General features: G+C 39.2%; 2 protein-coding genes across 4 annotated transcripts; one reads left to right on the top strand and one right to left on the bottom strand.

Moving 5' to 3' along the window:
- The first annotated feature begins 1,617 nt into the window (after positions 1 to 1,617).
- LOC148370305 (protein phosphatase 1 regulatory subunit 3A) lies at positions 1,618 to 8,983 on the top strand. 2 transcript variants are annotated; one of them, XM_088332791.1, is made up of 3 exons: positions 1,618 to 2,675; positions 6,472 to 6,506; positions 6,608 to 8,983. In XM_088332791.1, the coding sequence occupies exons 1-3, from the start codon at positions 1,840 to 1,842 to the stop codon at positions 6,727 to 6,729; spliced, it is 993 nt and encodes a 330-aa protein (XP_088188917.1). In that variant the 5' UTR covers positions 1,618 to 1,839; the 3' UTR covers positions 6,730 to 8,983. The 2 variants fall into 2 exon arrangements, with proteins under 2 accessions (XP_088188917.1, XP_088188916.1); XM_088332790.1 differs by having other exon boundaries at positions 6,605 to 8,983.
- Positions 7,287 to 12,800, bottom strand: LOC148370304 (gametocyte-specific factor 1-like). 2 transcript variants are annotated; one of them, XM_088332793.1, is made up of 7 exons: positions 12,656 to 12,800; positions 11,330 to 11,418; positions 11,156 to 11,262; positions 10,946 to 11,072; positions 8,797 to 8,907; positions 7,575 to 7,635; positions 7,287 to 7,479 (listed from the first exon to the last, which is right to left on the bottom strand). In XM_088332793.1, exons 2-7 carry the CDS (start codon positions 11,403 to 11,405, stop codon positions 7,416 to 7,418), a joined length of 546 nt encoding a protein of 181 aa, XP_088188919.1. In that variant the 5' UTR covers positions 11,406 to 11,418; positions 12,656 to 12,800; the 3' UTR covers positions 7,287 to 7,415. The 2 variants fall into 2 exon arrangements, with proteins under 2 accessions (XP_088188919.1, XP_088188918.1); XM_088332792.1 differs by lacking the exon at positions 12,656 to 12,800 and adding an exon at positions 12,112 to 12,573.
- Between the last annotated feature and the right edge of the window lie 4,354 nt (positions 12,801 to 17,154).

The raw sequence follows: 17,154 nt of genomic DNA, 5'->3' as shown, positions 1-17,154 counted from the left end.
CGGAGGAAACCCACGCAAGCACGGGGAGAACATACAAACTCCGCACAGGAAGTCCGGTAGCTGGATTTGAACCCACTCAGGAAGTTCCCGAGACCTTAGAACTGTGCCGCACACGCGCTAACCACTGCGCCGCCGTGCTGCCGATATGTTGTTATAAGTATACAAAATGCTAAATAAATAGCAGCAAGATGGCAGACAATTATGTAATCTCCCTACAGGTCAACCTCACGTTATGTAAAATAAATACAAATTTCTTGACCTACAACTTTTCAAAGAAATGCACTTGTATTTTTGCTTATTGTAAAAATCAAAATTTTATTATTATTGAGTGAAGTTTTTCCCACTTGAACACACTGAATAGAGGATTTCTTTATAATGTCAGCGACTTTGCCGCAGAACACAATCCGATAATGCCCTCCAGACTGGACAGAAAGCAGTCAATGGTTTTCTGGGCTGTGTTGATTTTTCTTTCTGCTGCCATGTTCCCAGCACAGGAGTGTCTAGACATGTATTGTGTCACACATTTTTGTCTAAGTTATTTTAATAAACAACATGTAATAGTATTTTCATCACTTTTTAGAAAACAATAGGGTAGTCAAAGATCATGTAGCCCACTAGAAAACATTCACCCCCTGCATGCACTGAACAACATCACAATCTCACTTCAATTCTCTTCGGAAAGAACCAAAACAATTATCTTTATAAGCATCTTTTGGTGAATCATTTATACGATATGGGTAAAACTTAATCTTGTCAGAGTGCATAAGGTAGGACTTGTAAAATGAAGAGAAATATAATTTCGAATAGTTAGTTTTCTTTACGCATTTCATACCTTTCAACCTCAGCCCATTGCTCCCATTAACAATGATTTTAATCGCCCTCATTAAGCAATAACCAGCCCTAAAAACACAATGCAATATCTATTTACTCACAGCAAGACAAACTATGTAGAATAAAAACAAAAACAATTTGTGCAAACAAGTCCCTGCGCAGCAGCATGGCGGCAGTGGTTAGCGCGTGTGCGGCACAGTTCTGAGGTCATGAGATCGAACCTTCCTGTGCATGTTCTCCCCGTGCTTACGTGGGTTTCCTCCGGACACTCTGGTTTCCTTCCACATTTCAAAAACATGCATGTCAGGTTAATTGCTGACTCTAAATTGTGCCTAGGTGTGAATGAATGAGCGAGTGAGTTGTCTGTCGTCCGTGTACCCTGCGACTGGCTAGCAACCAGTTCAGGGTGTCCCCTGCCCACTGCCCGGGGATGGCTGGGATGGGCTCCAGCACCCCCACGACCCTACTGAGGATAAGTAGTGCAGATAATGATGGATGGATAATGCAATGAATGAAGTGTTGAAAAGTGCAATCTCATCTAGCAGCAGCAATTCAAACAGCAACAACAATATAATTCACAAGAAATATATATAGATACAGTATAGATTTTTTCACTGTCAGTGCAATTGTTTTTCTTTTTCTCACAGTTTTATTTGGCCCGTTCTATCCGCCGACAGTGAATTTATCGTGGTCCTGCCAGCCCAAACCAAAAGCAAGGGGGGCAAGAGTGAGGGGAGAGGGTGTGCGGAGTCAGGTTCGTTGTCGAGATCATACCAATTCGAAGACACATCGGGAGCATGCATGGAGATCCCGGCAGGTCAAGGGTAAAATTAGACTGCGCCAGCATCCAATGCGTGATGTTTAGCAGGCGATACGCGATCGCATGGCAGGCACAACAAGTTTCCCATGCGTGACATTTAACGGCGCGCGTTCACCGACCACTCCGCGCTTCATGCACCGCGACTAGTCGTCCGATTAGTCTCCAGTGGGGTCCTCGCTTCTATAAAAATGTCCTTTCTGACCATCCCAAGTCAAGAGAGCCTTTTTGCTCCCATCACCAGATCACCTTGCGATGCGGAGGGACGCTCGGTGGATGACGATGACGACGACGAGGAACGCCAGAACGTGCGTTTGATCCCAAGATGCTCGCCGGTGCCCCGGAGGCGTGGTGCGTCCATCTATGACGAGACCGCTGAGTACTTGCGCATCCAGGCGGCGCGCTCCCCTGGCAAGCATGTGTCGTTTGCCGACGCGGCGGGCGGAGACCTGGCAGACATACGCGAGTTTGTCGCTTTTGACTCGGACGAAGAGGAGGACTCGGGCCGGTGGGACGAAGAACGGGACGGTTTCGGAACATCCGAGCGGGAGGTGGTTTTCAACGTGCGGCCGGACTTTGAGCCCCTCGACGGTGAAGCGCTGCTGAAGGCCGTGCATGCGCGCCGCGTATGCGTGGAGCGCATATACCCAGAGGAGGACGAGCCCCTCGCCTGTAGAGGGTTCGTGCGCGTACTCAATGTGTCCTTCACCAAAGCGGTTTACGTCAGGTCCACCTTGGACAACTGGGAGACGTACTTCGATCACCCGGCAGATTACGTCCAAGGGTCCCACGACGGGGAAACGGATCAGTTCTCCTTTAAATTGTCTTTTGCGCCCCCCTATGTCAGCCACGGTTCGCGCATAGAGTTCGTCGTCCGTTATGAGACCACCGAGGGGGATCACTGGGATAATAACTTCCATATGAACTACGCGGTGTCCCTGATCCTGTCTTTCAAAACGGAATCCAAGGAAACTAGTGAGATGCAGCAAAAGGTCAAAGGGATCATGAGGCCTCCTAAGGACTACAGGTAAACAAGACCCCTTTGCACCAGGGCAGGACTCTCATTTTATAATACACGCAGTACAGTTCATTTGATCAAAACACTCATATCATCGCCATGCATGAAATGAAGCACAAACATGGGCTTGGTTAACATTTCCAGAATAAAAGCACATACACTACACCGTTCAAAAGTTTAAAAATGTTCATTCTTTGATGAAAGTACAATTTAAATAATAATTTTCTTTTTTGAATGAAAACCATTATGTCTAAGTTGTAACGTTCTCTTTATCTCGGCTATACTTTGTATTTATTTTGCAACTCATTTTATAAGTGAAAAAAGTGTGACTTTTGATGGAAAATACACTCTTGTCTTGGTGACTTCAAACTTTTGAACAGTAGTGTGTTCACCTTTTGACATTTAAAAGCGGAAGATTTTATCGCGCACTATTTTGAGCATAAAATACAATACGCCACCAGAATATAGATATAAAAATAAAAATCATCGTGGCAAATCTTTACCAAAACAGAAATTGAATGCGATCGCTGGAGCAGTTTACTCACATACAAAGACTTAATCTCACTTCAAAATAAAGCAGCCATACACTAAAACACAAATTTTGAGTCAGGATTATTGTTTGAATTTGAAAAGGGGGTACATTTATTCAAAATGTGGTACTGTATGTGGTTTTAACGGCTGAAAAACAGCAGTCTGACGCTTAAAGTGGTAGTCTTGAGAGGTAAGCAGGCAGGTGCAAGAGTCTTGAATCGAATAGGACATAACAGTTCAAATTTAAGTCCTAAGTGGATCCACAACCTGCACCAATTTTGTTTATTTAGGAGTTATTTCATTTTCAAAACACATGGTTCAAAAGATGTAAAGTTGTTATTGAGCTCCCAAGAGTTTACTGCTCAGTCCATCATTAGAAATTTCCATTTTGTAGAAAGGAACCCTTCAAAACAATCAAGGCGGGACCTTGACAAACTTTATTGACCTTGCAAAAGGCGTCATATATCAAACCCACTTGAATCAAAACAACTCTAAAAAGGAACATGTTTTACTTGCGACTGTCATCTCCTAGCTTGTGTCCTCATTGCAGGCTTTGTCAGCTTGTTCATGATACTTGTGCAAGTACTGTACGTGCATTTATTAGACACAGTCCTTTTTCTCTCTTTCTGGGAGTTGGGTTGTCATTTGGACTGTCCCTAGGAGTCAAGTCATGTTTATTTGTATAGCCCTTAAACACAAGGAGTCTCAAAGGGCTGCACAGACCACAGATTATTGCAAACCACAGACTATTATGACACCATCCCCTGATCTAAATCCTACATGAGGGCAAGGAAAAACTCAAAATCCTCAGCATGAGAGAAATGAAGAAACCCTGAGAAAGTACCACACATGAGGTAAGCCCCCTTCCAGGATTTGTCAAAACCACAAGGATGGAAAAAAAACAGGCCTCTTCTTACTTTCACCATTTTGATACTAAATAAACAAGTAGATACCCTAAAAAAAACTGCAGGGGGGCAAGCATGACATCACTATCCAACATCCATCACTCCTCATACCTAATGTGTTCCGCTCCAAACGGCTTTGCATTTTTAGGGATGGCTTAGAAATGTTTTTTTTTGTTTTTTTTTTTAATTGGGGTTGTCAGGGTTGCATTATTACATCTTTATTTTTTTAAAAACAAACAAAAATAAAATATATATTGTTTTATTTTGCTTGATATTACAGTACTCTTTAAAAATAAAGTTTAAAAATAAATCATGCAATTTTGGAGGTGGCTTGTTCTAAAGAATCCAGGTTTGGTCAGTTTAACCCAGATAGTGTAGTGGCTTAATCAACCAGGTTTGACATTTTCTCTTTATTACGTCCAGACCCGGTTACCAAGGACAATAAACAAATTATGCACTCATCACCTCTTAGCCTATTGGCGTACACTCAAAAGCTCCATTGACACTTAGAGGCCTGAACAAAATAGAAAAACATTCATCAATGAAGACATGATATTGTCATATTTGGAACTGTGAACAATAGCATATACCCTAATTTATCAACACAAAATCCAAACAAGTGCAATGTAATACAATAGTCAAGCAGGAGAAATTGAAATTTGTAGATGCTTAATTGTAACCCGTGCACACCAAGTTTTATTAGCAGTTGCTGTGTTATTGACCTACAGCTCAAGGAGCTATTTAATGCTAGTTTCTGAACAAAATATTGCATTGTAAGAGTGAATATAGGAAGGATGAAGACATGCCCCTCCCAGGAAACACCAGCCCTGGATGGTGTGATTGGACAATCCCAACAAGAAAAGGGCAGGTGTCGTTTTCAGCCTCTGCATTCCCTTACGCAGAGATTTACCTCTGAACTTCTCCATCTGCCAACTGTCACTCAAGGATATCAACGGTGGCAGATGACGACTCGCGAGTGCTCTAAGGCTACAGAAATCAACTATCTGAGATTTGCACTCAATTTCAGGATACGTTATCAGATACCTTTATAAATCAATTTAATTTGAGCCCCCAAATTTTTGAAGCCCAACTGTATATTATGTCAATTTTAACTGTTAGGCCTGCAACTAACGACAAGTCCAAGAAAATTACTGATTCAGGTTCACCTTATCAGAAAAGGTTTAACCTGGCCTATTTCTTTTTACTTAGCTTTGTGATCAAATCAAATAATTCATATATTGCTCACGTTAGAGTCATTAGCCTGAAGAGGGATGGGTGCCACCAGGCTGTACTTGCCCAAGACACACAGGGAATGGTGCCCCTACGACAATAGGTGCATTACCAGCTAGTGGGCCTGTCCACTGTGCTAGTATTTGTTACAACCCATGAAACTGGTCTCAGCTGCTTAACTATTATTATAATACATTAACTAATGAAGCGATGCTTACGGCTCAAGTAACGCTAGCCAGTATCAGTATATTGTTTTGTTTGTATCCCTTAACCACTAGGGTTGTAGGTCAATACTTACAGTGGTGTGCTTTGGGTAGGTAAAGCCTGGTGTTTTAAACACAAATTTTGATATTTAGTCTTGTATTTCCATAGTATTAATTTAGTGGTATTTGTAAAGCTGTATTTTTGTCTTACTAGTATTTCTGCATTATAGGCTTATTGTAATATTTCTGTACTAAGGTATTGCGGTAATCTTTTTTTATTAGACACAAAAGGACAATGACGACACAGCTGGTACCATTTTTTTTTTATAAGTTGTACTTTTTTTCACTATATCCTGAGCCTATGTGCCCACCCCTGGTTTAAATTACGCCCCAGAGATGTCATAACTATCTTTCATTTTTTTCAGAGCTCACAATTTGGGGTCCCTGACAATCTACACTATTTGAAAAAGCAAAAAAGGAGTCATGGGCAAAAACCCTTCCAACGTTGAAACAGAAAAGAATGTGCCAGCCAGACATAAATTTTCTTTTGCCCAATTTAAAACAACTAAGTTCACTGAACTTAATCTTGACTGTTACAACATGTCATGTTCATTTATCTTTTATTTAAAGTGCATGTAAAATATTAACTATTTTTGCTTCAGTCACATGCCTCGATTAGCATGGTCCGTTAATTTGGGAATATTGGGGTACCTGCCTGGCAATATTGTACTGCCCCTGGTGGCAGATTTCATGCTTCCTTCCATTCCAATGGTTGAGATGGTGACAAATAGCACCCACAAAAAAACAACCTCTAGATTGGTATAACGAAGCTGATCTGCTTTTAATGTTTGAACGAACCATAAGCCGACCTACAGTGTCGTATAAAGTTGTAAACATGTTTCGCTTCATCATATTCATTTATTTTCTTTATTTTAGCACATGCATCGATTTCGCCTCCATCACTGATGAAGGTAAGTTTTTTTTTTTTCAGAAAAAAAATATACTGTAATAGAACTTAAGAAGACGGATGAGTCAGTTGAAAATCTATTGGATTTTGTCATTTTTCAAGCAGCTGAACGAGAGACCTCCATGTCACCGAGTGAACGTTATCAATTCTTGTGCCCAGTCATCGTTCAAACCGAAAGCGACGAGGAAAGACTGATCTTGGAGGAACTGGACAGATTATGCAGTTAACAACAATAATTAGTAGAGAATTTAAAAAATTGTTAATCTCCACCGCACCCGGTCTTAACTATCACACGTTTAAGTGAGCAATGAAGTGTGCATTTGCAGCGGTTTATGTGCTTCGGAGTGAAAATCAACTTTAAGGACTTCTCAACCTTATATTGTGTGGGTCTCTTTAAGCCAAATGTTGACGTTTTGTGTTTGTAGAATTCAAGATAATCCTCCTTACCTTTGTTTAGACTAATTTGTTAATTCTTAAACACAACATCCCGTTTCTCACAATTGCAGACAGCAATGACAGCTGTAATCAGATGAGTCTTTTTTGCTCCTCACCTACATATACTTTACATGTGGGATTGGTGCAGGACATCAGGACCCTAGTTGATGGCATACCAGTTCAAAGTCGGCAAAACAATAAGAATGCTTTGATCGGCTATATTTAAAAGTCAAATTGCTCACTTTGTGTGGTGCTAAACTTTTTTTTCTTGGTATTGGCAAAGATAAAGTACATCTGCACATGAATCCATCTCACAATTACAGGCTGTGAATGATTTCACCTTCACTCATGCCGTGGAAGTTGTTTAATGATAAAACGAAATGTCTGAATGCAACACCAGGCAGAAAATAACAAAACTAACAACAAAACTGGAAAAAAACGCAATAAGAAATCAGCAAATTTAAAATTTGAGAACCATCTACCATGGGAGGGAATTGGGTGGACGGAATTTGGCTCCAACAGTGTAGGCCTGCACTTCTGATCTGTTTGACAACAAAAACATATAAAAAACAGGATACTGTATGTATGTATATATATATATTATATTTATATGTAAGCGGCTGGGCCAACAGCATACCTCTGAAGAGCCTGCTCTGTTGTCTTGCCCCAAATAAACGGAGTAACTGCTTCATCCTCCTCTGTGAATCCAGAAATATAAGTAGTTACAAGACCAGTGTCATGGAACAGTGAGACAATGGGGATTTCATAAACTTTAAGTGAAAGTTTAAAAAAGATAGTTTGGGGGGGAATTGTGTGGGCTCTCAGTGCAAAACTTTGAACCGTTCAGAAATATACCTTTTATACAATTAGCAATTTAAAATTAGCCGCAATTGACCTTAAATTTCTTGCCTATTCGCAGTGTCTGAAACTCATGACAAAAAGTTACCGGACACCAGGGCAGACAACTCTGAAAAGTGGCCTGCCCCGTTTTTCATAACTTGAAACACAATAAGACGACTAATCACAAAAAAAAAAAAAACATTGTTGCAAAGTATTAAGGATTGATAATCAGAATATATAACAGAACAACACTTTAAAATTAAGTTTATTATAAATCTACTTATAACATTCATTGCATGTATATGACATCACTGTTTTCCATCTCCCATCAGTATGTACCAGTATTTACTCATCTTCATTCATGCAATGTTTGTGTTGCGTCGTCTGCTACAAGCCACGTGACCTCCTCTTTCGACGATGCTTTTAATGTGCGTTTACGTTTTGTAGCGTCATCAATTTAGTTAGCTTCTTTAGAATATTTCTTCTGGAGCTGAGGTTTTGGCTTGATTCCTGACCACATATCTGTTTTTCTTGTGTTTTCTGTGCGTCTACTTTGCCAAATGCACGGCCTCATAACGCTCGGGAAAGTCCGGAAGCACAGTTATTCTGATCGGCTGCCGAGTATGCAAATTGCCAAATGAACCGAAATTCCAAAATTTCTAAACCGAACAAAGATTTGGAAATCGGAAGAAAGCAAATGTTTGATTTGAAAAAAATAAAAAAAATAAATAAAAATTCCTTTTTTGTTTTTTTTTCTTGAAAAATTTGTCAGTTGTGTGATATAAGTTGTACGCCCGACGTAAAAGATGCAGGCCCCGGGCAGACGTTATTTAAGACACTGCTATTAGTCTCATATGCCACCCCTCTTGTAATGTACATACGCCATGCTTTGGAACAACATCTTCAAAGTGAAAACAACTTTCAACTGACGCATGATAACTGCTATTCAGATTATTTTTTTTGAAGCACATTCGACTTCAATCCATGGTGTGCCTGCATGCAAAGGTAGACAATCTCACCCTCGTCCCAGTCTTCAGTTGCATTGGTGGTTAACTGGGACATGACTGGAATTTTCCATTTGCTCAATTCTTCAACTGGAATTTTCCATTTGCTCAATTCTTCAACTGTACCTGGTGACAGGAAAAACATCAACTTTAAAGGGCTACCCGGATTCTAAATTATGAAAAAATGAGAACAAAAAAATACAGTGGGACCTCGGTACTTTGCGGTTCTAAAAATAATATTAAAAAAAAATAATAAAAAATTATATATATATATATATATATATATATATATTAAGCATTTTTGAAGGGGCGTCGCTACTTGGCGGATTTTCACTTTCCGCGGGTGGTTTTGGTCCCCATTATACAAAATCATATCGACCATGGAAAAATAACACTACTCAAAAATAATTTAAAAATAAATAAATAAATTAAAAAAAAAATATATATATATATATATATACAATTCTTTTTAAAAGCATTTTTGAATGGGTGCCGCTACTTCGTGGATTTTTACTTTTCGCGGGTGGTTTTGGTCTCCATTAACCGTGATAACCGAGGGATTACTGTAGTACATGGTTTTTTAATGATATATTTCATTAATATATGTGCGGATTTTTTTTCTGAGATAATGCATTTAAGACGGCCTATCTCGTCTTTGACTTCCAGAGCTGTGACGTCCTCGGAGTAACACCAGCACCCTGGCAAGCCAGTCACCGTATTGGTGAACGTTTAATTTATTCAAATAAGATGCGAGTATGAGCCAGACAGGACAAGGCAGGCTAGCTAGCTGCTAAAGAGGGCTAACCTTGGACCGGTCAGCTGAAAAATGGGACGCTGGCCAACTGAAAACATCATTAAGTGGCCAGTCTACCTGCGTGCCAACAACAAAAAACTGATGCAGGAGCAAGCATGGCGGGGGAAATAAAATAATGGACACGGCAGGATACCCAGGTGCAAACGTTAGTTAGCGCCTTCTGTGTCAGGCAGGGGAGTGACGTACAGAAGGCCGCTTTGTCCGGCGTCTTTGAGGCCTGAATACTTATGATAGAGGCTCGAATCGTGAACAGTGTGAGGCTGGTATTAGCCACTGACAGGGCCAGGGCTCTCAGATTCGGGTTGTTTGTGAGTGCAGTCCACAGAGGGTGCTAAACTCAATTTAAAGAGAGAGTTCAACAGCGTGTAAAACGATTAAGAGGTAGACTGGTGGGGCCGGCGCAAGCTGCTCGGGTTAGTCAACCCGGCAGTGCCATGGGCGGCCGGCTTGGGGTACGGATGACGTGGGCTGTTAGTGGAGACCAGCAAACACGCCAGTCTCTCTCACTGATTTGTTCATGTGATTTCAAAATGCACGCCAACTTGAGCAGGTGACAATATGTGGAGACTGACACAGGAAAGTCCACGCTACTGTCCGCTGACAACAATATTATGAATGGGTTAGCTGGCATATGAACTGTCCAGACTGCCCTCATTAATACCTCCAATTTTTTTGGGGGGTGGGCATAGTGTCTGTGGATGGGCACTGTTGCCCTTACAATAACACGTCTGTCACACAGTGAAATAAAATGTGCTGAATTATTAGCTTTTTTTTTATGGAGAGCAAGTTAAGTGATTTTTTAAATTATGTCTTAAAATATATTTTGTCTCTCAGAAAAATATGAATATATATTTATATAGGTACATATATATATTTTTTTTTACATTTAAGACTTCTTGGGTCAAAAGGTTCCCGACTTCTGGCCTACCTAAACGATGGCGAAGGGAAAAAAGGAACTCACACTGCAACGGCAGCAGGAACACTTACCTGACGCAGCATTACTAAAATCGAAGCATGCAACTCGGACATAACAGTCCCCCAGCAACACAGTGAGCAAAGTTGGTCTGTCTTGGACATGTGTCACATGTTATTTTTAATGGAAGCAATCATTGTTAAGAGTCTTGTGTTTATCTGGTGACATCACAGTTCTAGAAGAAATGAGTCAGATCGATCAACTTAGAAACTAAATTTCTCAAGTCCCCCAGAATGTGGAATAGTTTGCCACATATCTGTATGATTGTGGGGATGAACACTATACATTCTGTGCCTAATTAGGAAAAAAAGGTCTTTAATAGTCTCAAAAATTCTGCACTCCAAGATGACAAAACACAACACAAGATATGAACCTACCCTTCTTTATGGCCAAGGAAATTCTGTTCGGACAGCTTTCAATGTGGCTGGCTAGCTCATTCTTGGCAATGAGGTGGCAAGCATTGAAGGGGCAGGTTTTCAATTCCTTAGCCATTTGTGGATGGTTCTAAACCAGATATTCACAATCAACCCAGACCTACCTAAGTTGTTAAAAGTATTATCTCCGAATAAAATAAAAAGATAACTTACCTTTCCGCATTTTAAAAGGTGATACGCAAGACGACAAGTTCGGATCTGGTGACTTTTGTCAAAAGGACACTGGCAAAGCTTATCCGGATCAAAGTCACCTGGTTGCACTTAGATGAGACAAGATAACAGAATGTTATTGGCTGTGGATAAATGGCGCTGGGATGTTCAATTTACCGTCTCGGGCGGGCATGCCCAAAGAGCCGTCTTGTAAGATCGAGCCAGTGAAGCTCCCTAACCGGATGGTTGTCATTTTCTCAGATTGCCTTGGAATTACAAAATAGAACATTTGATTAGTCAAGTCAAGTTTATTTGTACAGCCCTTAATCACAAAGAGTCTCAAAGGGCTGCACAGACCACAGATTATTGCAAACCACAGACTATTATTACACCATCCCCTGATCTAAAACCTACATGAGGGAAAATACACAGATATTGTCAACATAAATTTAGGTTATTCATATGCTATATAATAGAAGTGTGTTTTAAGCTTAGATTTAAACATTTCCACTGAGGTTGCAGATCGAATCTCAGGGTGAAGAGCATTCCACAGCACCGGGCCCAAATGGAGAACGCTCTTGAAGCTGCGGATCTCTTCTTAGCTCTTGGGATCACTAGTAGACCAGCATTTTCAGAGCAAGTCAGTCTGGACGCTTATGATTTTTAATCAATGGACACTACAAAACGTTGAAATCGTATAAAAAAGCAGATTATTTCCACTGAAAAAGACACATTAATATTGTTGAAAATGCTTTTACCTAAATCAGATATTTTAAACCTTCCCATGTAGAGCCATTTATTCTAAAAAGTGTTTTTTTCCCCCGAGCAAAAGTGTTAATACTACTTCCTGTTGCAGTAGTTTTGAAATATTTCTGGGTGTGCGTCGTACACGTCTTAAAATGCATTATACCGTACTTTGTACGGAAAAAACGTACAGGTTGACAGGTATGCATACGTACATTTGAAGACCCGGAGAAATGTAGCTAGTTTGGGCAAGATAGGCAACGTGCAGATTGTAATCGAGGAGCGCACAAAAAATTCAGCGTCAACAGAAGCAGGTGACCTTAACCGCGCACGATTCAAATCCTCTTTAGGCAGTAGAATGGTACAATACCGCCACCAGGTGGACTGGAGACATCACAAAATCTTCGCTGACACCATTAGGTTTATTTCCCAAAGTCTGTAGGAATGAGGAACAATATTGTGTGACCTGTGATTGGAATCTGTGTGTCGTACAATGGGCCGCGGATCTGGATATTACACGTAAATTGAAAATAAAATAAAAAAAATAAAACCACATAACCAAGCCTTAGGCGTAACCAGCCCGTTTTTGCGAGTGCTCATGTACCAAAGTCAACCCAGGCGCCCCCCAAACTAGCATTTTTAAAACTCCTTAAAAAGAAAGAATGAACTTGAATAGGATGAAAAACACCATATACAAAATAAATAAGTAAAAAACAAAACAAAAATGTGAAAAACACAGTTTCTGAAATTTGCACCTGCCTTAAAATGGTTCCGTTGATTTGATTCTGAGCACTGCAATCCCCCAATCCCCCACAATGCTCCTCTTTCGTTCGGCTATTGCATACCTGTCAACCTCCAGGGCTCCATGCCCTTACAAACTGTCGTATTTTCCCTTACAAAATAACCTTACACCATGTTTTTTATTCAAAAGTCTTCTTGTACACATGTTTTCTGTTATTAGTGTCAATAAATTTGTTCAAACCAAAAAAAAAAAAAAAAAACACATTGGTAGTTTTTATTTTCCAGCGGGTCCCATTTCCGGATCAAGTTTTTCTCTGCCTGTGATTTTGTCTCCCCCCTCTTACTTGTCCATTTGTCATGGTAACCTTGTTATCCTGCCACAATTAATTCTTTTATTAAAACATTAGTAATGATGTTTGAATAAGCAATGTTTGTAATCTCTAAATTGGGCCGCGTTGTTGGAGTGTGATGTAGTGTGTTTGTGTCAATAGTTTGTTAAAACCCGTTAATTTATGTAGTTCAATATGTTATATTGTACATGTGTTTCATTATATCATTCTGTACATATGTAACCGCGGTGTACGTGTCCCACCAAAGATCCACATTCACGCTGGACTGGATGATGAGGTTTTTATTATTACAGTTTCTGCAAATGGATGAGTCACAACATTAGCTTTTTCTTCTGGGTCTGATCTCTTTGTAGTTCTCTCTGGTAAGACTAACAACAAAGCATATCAAAGAGCTTTCTTTTCACTTTACAGAAAATACATTTTAGAATATCACAATACATTTTTACATCTTTACATTTTAACAAGATACTTTTAACAAGAGATCGTATAGTGGATTTTTAATGTTTACAATGAATTCAACATGTTTTTCTTTAGTCTGAATTTTAACCAACATCATCCTTTTTTAATGTATATAAGAAAATAGTAATAAAAACAATAATGAGTATAAAAATGGGTACAATTTACCTGCAAATGGATGAGTCACAACATTAGCTTTTTCTGCTGGGTCTGATCTCTTTGATCTCTACAAGGGGAATTAATATTTAGTAAAACAGAAACAAAACGAAAATAAACGTAAACAGCTTGACAATATCAATCACATTACTATGCATGGCGAGAGATTTGTCAGCTGGGGTTATAATGTTTAAAATTAACTTCTTTTGTGGAGCACCAAAAGATAGGTCTTACCTTTGTAGTTCTCTCTGGTAAGACTAACAACAAACCCCGCCTCCTGGTCACATGTTAGAAGCCAAAACCAAACCCCACCACATACTAGCAGATGGCACTGTTGGACTCAGCATTGCAGGACATTTACCAAAAACTATACACATATTTCAGCAGGAATTTCAATAAAACAAGTTATTATTACACCCGTTACACATATTCTTAACAATAATAAAAAAAACAGGAACAATTGATATCAGTGTAACTAAAATATTCATTAATAACACTTTAAATTTAAATTTGTAAATAAAGATATTTTTGGAAGAAAAAATTAGTTGGCATTTCTATTTTGTAAACCAAACCACAATATCAACTTGCTTGTATTTTAAATTTCAAATACCAATAACAAAACAATAGCTTTATTGTTTTAATAAGTTGATTATATAGAATACGATCGCTATTGTCGGAAGCGCAGCAGAATGCGCGTTCACGCAAGGGGGGGGGGATTTTGCAGGGGAGTCGAAATTAGGCACTACAGCGGCAGAAGCATAAGCACAGTAGCATCAAACGCTCACTTCGTTTGCAACCAAAGAAAAAACATACCGAGATAGAGGCCACCGCGGCGACTTGATTTACCGGTATTTGCCGTTTCGTGATAGTCGGTGTATACTGGTTGGTACCCATCATTGACAAATGTGCGTTTTTCCGTACAGATTTTCTTGTACGTCGTACACGTCTTGAAATGCATAAAAAACGTACTTTGTACGGCAAAAACGTACAGATTGACAGGTATGCTATTGTCATTTGCAGCATAGTGGCTGAGGCTCCAGTCTATTATGGAGGGATTATGTTAGCCAGCAGTTATGTTGAATTACTGTTTTACCGCCCAATACCATGGCTCTGTTATCATCAACAGATATTTGTCCACATTTTAGCTGCATTGAATCCAATGCCACATGGATCAGCTTCGCTTAATTGTTGCGTGTGTAATTAATGCGTGTGGTCATCCTCCCAGCACCAGCACATTCGCAGTTTTCTTTTCTGTAAAAAAAGCACCATATTCAGGTGAGAGTCCGTTACCCACAGTAACTATAAAGAAATACACCAAACCGGCTCACCGAAATTTTATTGACATGTTTGCAACTTTCAAGGTCAGGTGAGGTATGTTAATCCGTAAAGTGTGGGGTGGAATAATAAAGTATTGAATAAAATGCATCATCGTCTAATAAATTCTATTCTTCTTCTACTCTATGTGTATGTGTGTACTTCATTAGAAAAAAATGAGTAACCAGAAAGTGTAATGGGGAGGAGGGTCTATACACACACACATATATATATATATATATATATATATATATATATATATATATATATATATATATATATATATATATATATATATATATCTCATCTCATCAGCTGGAGCCCATTCCAGCCATCTCCGGGTTAGTGGACACCCTGAACTGGTTGCCAGCCAATCGCAGGGCACACAGGGACAGACAGCTCATTCACACCTAGGGACAATTTGGACCGGCCAATTCACCTGAAATGCATGTTTTTGGGACGCAAGCACGGGGAGAAGATACAAACTACGCACAGGAAGTCTGTTCCCATGACATGAACTGTGCCGCACAAGCGCTAACCACTGCGCGGACGTGCTGATATATATATATATATATATATATATATATATATATATATATATATATATATATGTATGTATATATATATATATATATATATATATATATATATATATATATATCTGAGGTCACAGGATTAAACCTTCCTGTGTAGCAATTGCATGTTCTCCCTGTGCTTGTGTTGATTTCCTCCGGTATTCTGGTTTCCTCCCACATTCCAAGGATGTCAGGTTAATTGGCCGGTCCGAATTGTCCGTAGGTGTGAATGAGCTAGTAAAGTTGTCTGTGTGCCCTGTGACTGGCTGGCAACCAGTTCAGGGGGTCCCTTGCCCCCTGCCCGAAGCTAGCTGGGATGGGCTCCTGCAAAACATATACCATATATTCCGGACTATAGGCCGCATTTATTTCCCCAAGCTTTCAACCTTGCACCTTATACAATGATGCGGCTAATTTATGCATTATTCCAATGGCTGCCAGGGGAGCCTAAGTAGTAGAGTTAAGAGTGAGACACATGAAATAAATGAAGACGCAAGTTTGATGTAACTTTGCGCTTTGTGCATAAAAAAAGAACTAGCACGAACACACCCTTATAATGGAAAAGGTCTCATTAAAAGGGGAGGGCTAACTACCATATTGGGAATAATAATGTGGCGAAATGAACGATTAACAAGAAGCAAGGTCCAACGGAGCAGAATTGTTTCAGGCGGATTTCGATTTATCTTGTGTTTTGTAGTTGTTTTGGATGAGACAGAGATCATATTGCATCTTCTTAAATATTTTCATTTTGCTTTACTTTCTTGATTTTTTTATTTCTTTCAAATTGACAATAAATGAGCAAATTATTGAGACACAGACACGTTTGTTCAGTTTAGTGGATACACAAATGTGTGTTTTTCCAAAAAACAAACACAAAAACACACACATATAGTGAGTGTAAAAGCAAATATACTGTACTGTATGTCCAGCATTGTAAACAATTTTACAGGAGGAAACGACTCTTCAAAGGATTTTGGACCATTTGATAATTGCAGTCAGGTAAGTACTGAAGAGTTATTGCAACAGGATAAGAAAACTAATTCTTGCACATATATTAGGCAATAATATGGGATTCTGGTCTACACTCGAAGACTTTTTCTTTGTAACATTCTTGAGTGTTAATAGAATTTTTTTCATGTGATCTTGTCACATGCAGTAAACTAACATGAAAGCCGCGAGACAGTAACTTTTACAGATTTTTGCATTTGTAGACATAACGGAAACAAAGAAAATACATGAATCTAAAAAAAAAACATTTGACTATAAATTGAGAGTACACATTGTTCTCTTTGACTATTGTCAGAGGATATATTAATGGTTTGTCATTCACATTCTAAACAGTAGGTGTTGGCAACAGAGACAAATGAACAAGGTTCGGTACAGTTCAAATTATGAGTATAGCAGGGAACAAAACACTGATTCTCTACAAGATATAAAATTTATCAAATGCAGTTTGATCAAATACTGTACATAATTTCACATTAAGAATAATTGAAAATTGTCAATTTCATATACATTGCGTTTACAGAATTTCCTTTAGGAGGAGCCAAAACAGTTTCCTTGTCTTCTTTCATCTTATTTCTCTGCATCAATGTTTTCTTCTTTGCGTCATCTTCATGCCAACCCCATTTCTTTCTTTACCTAACTCAAGTTGGCGACCTCTGTT

Source organism: Urocampus carinirostris, chromosome 3, assembly GCF_059441175.1.
Source record: "Urocampus carinirostris isolate Australia breed hairy pipefish chromosome 3, RoL_Ucar_1.0, whole genome shotgun sequence".
NCBI lineage: Eukaryota > Metazoa > Chordata > Actinopteri > Syngnathiformes > Syngnathidae > Urocampus > Urocampus carinirostris.
The sequence above is the reverse complement of the archived record's forward strand: the minus strand, read 5'-3'. Positions and strand labels throughout refer to the sequence as shown.

Bases quoted from the DNA above. Each gene is read 5' to 3' on its own strand.
- LOC148370305 (XM_088332790.1), top strand. From the start codon at position 1,840: ATGTCCTTTCTGACCATCCCAAGTCAAGAGAGCCTTTTTGCTCCCATC. The intron at 2,676-6,471 runs GTAAACAAGACC...TCTTTATTTTAG, and splicing joins AGGCCTCCTAAGGACTACAG to CACATGCATCGATTTCGCCT. The intron at 6,507-6,604 runs GTAAGTTTTTTT...TCATTTTTCAAG, and splicing joins CGCCTCCATCACTGATGAAG to CAGCTGAACGAGAGACCTCC.
- LOC148370304 (XM_088332792.1), bottom strand. The intron at 8,908-10,945 runs GTAGGTTCATAT...TCCTGTCACCAG, and splicing joins TTCCTTGGCCATAAAGAAGG to GTACAGTTGAAGAATTGAGC. The intron at 7,480-7,574 runs GTATGCTGTTGG...GTTGTCAAACAG, and splicing joins ACAGAGCAGGCTCTTCAGAG to ATCAGAAGTGCAGGCCTACA.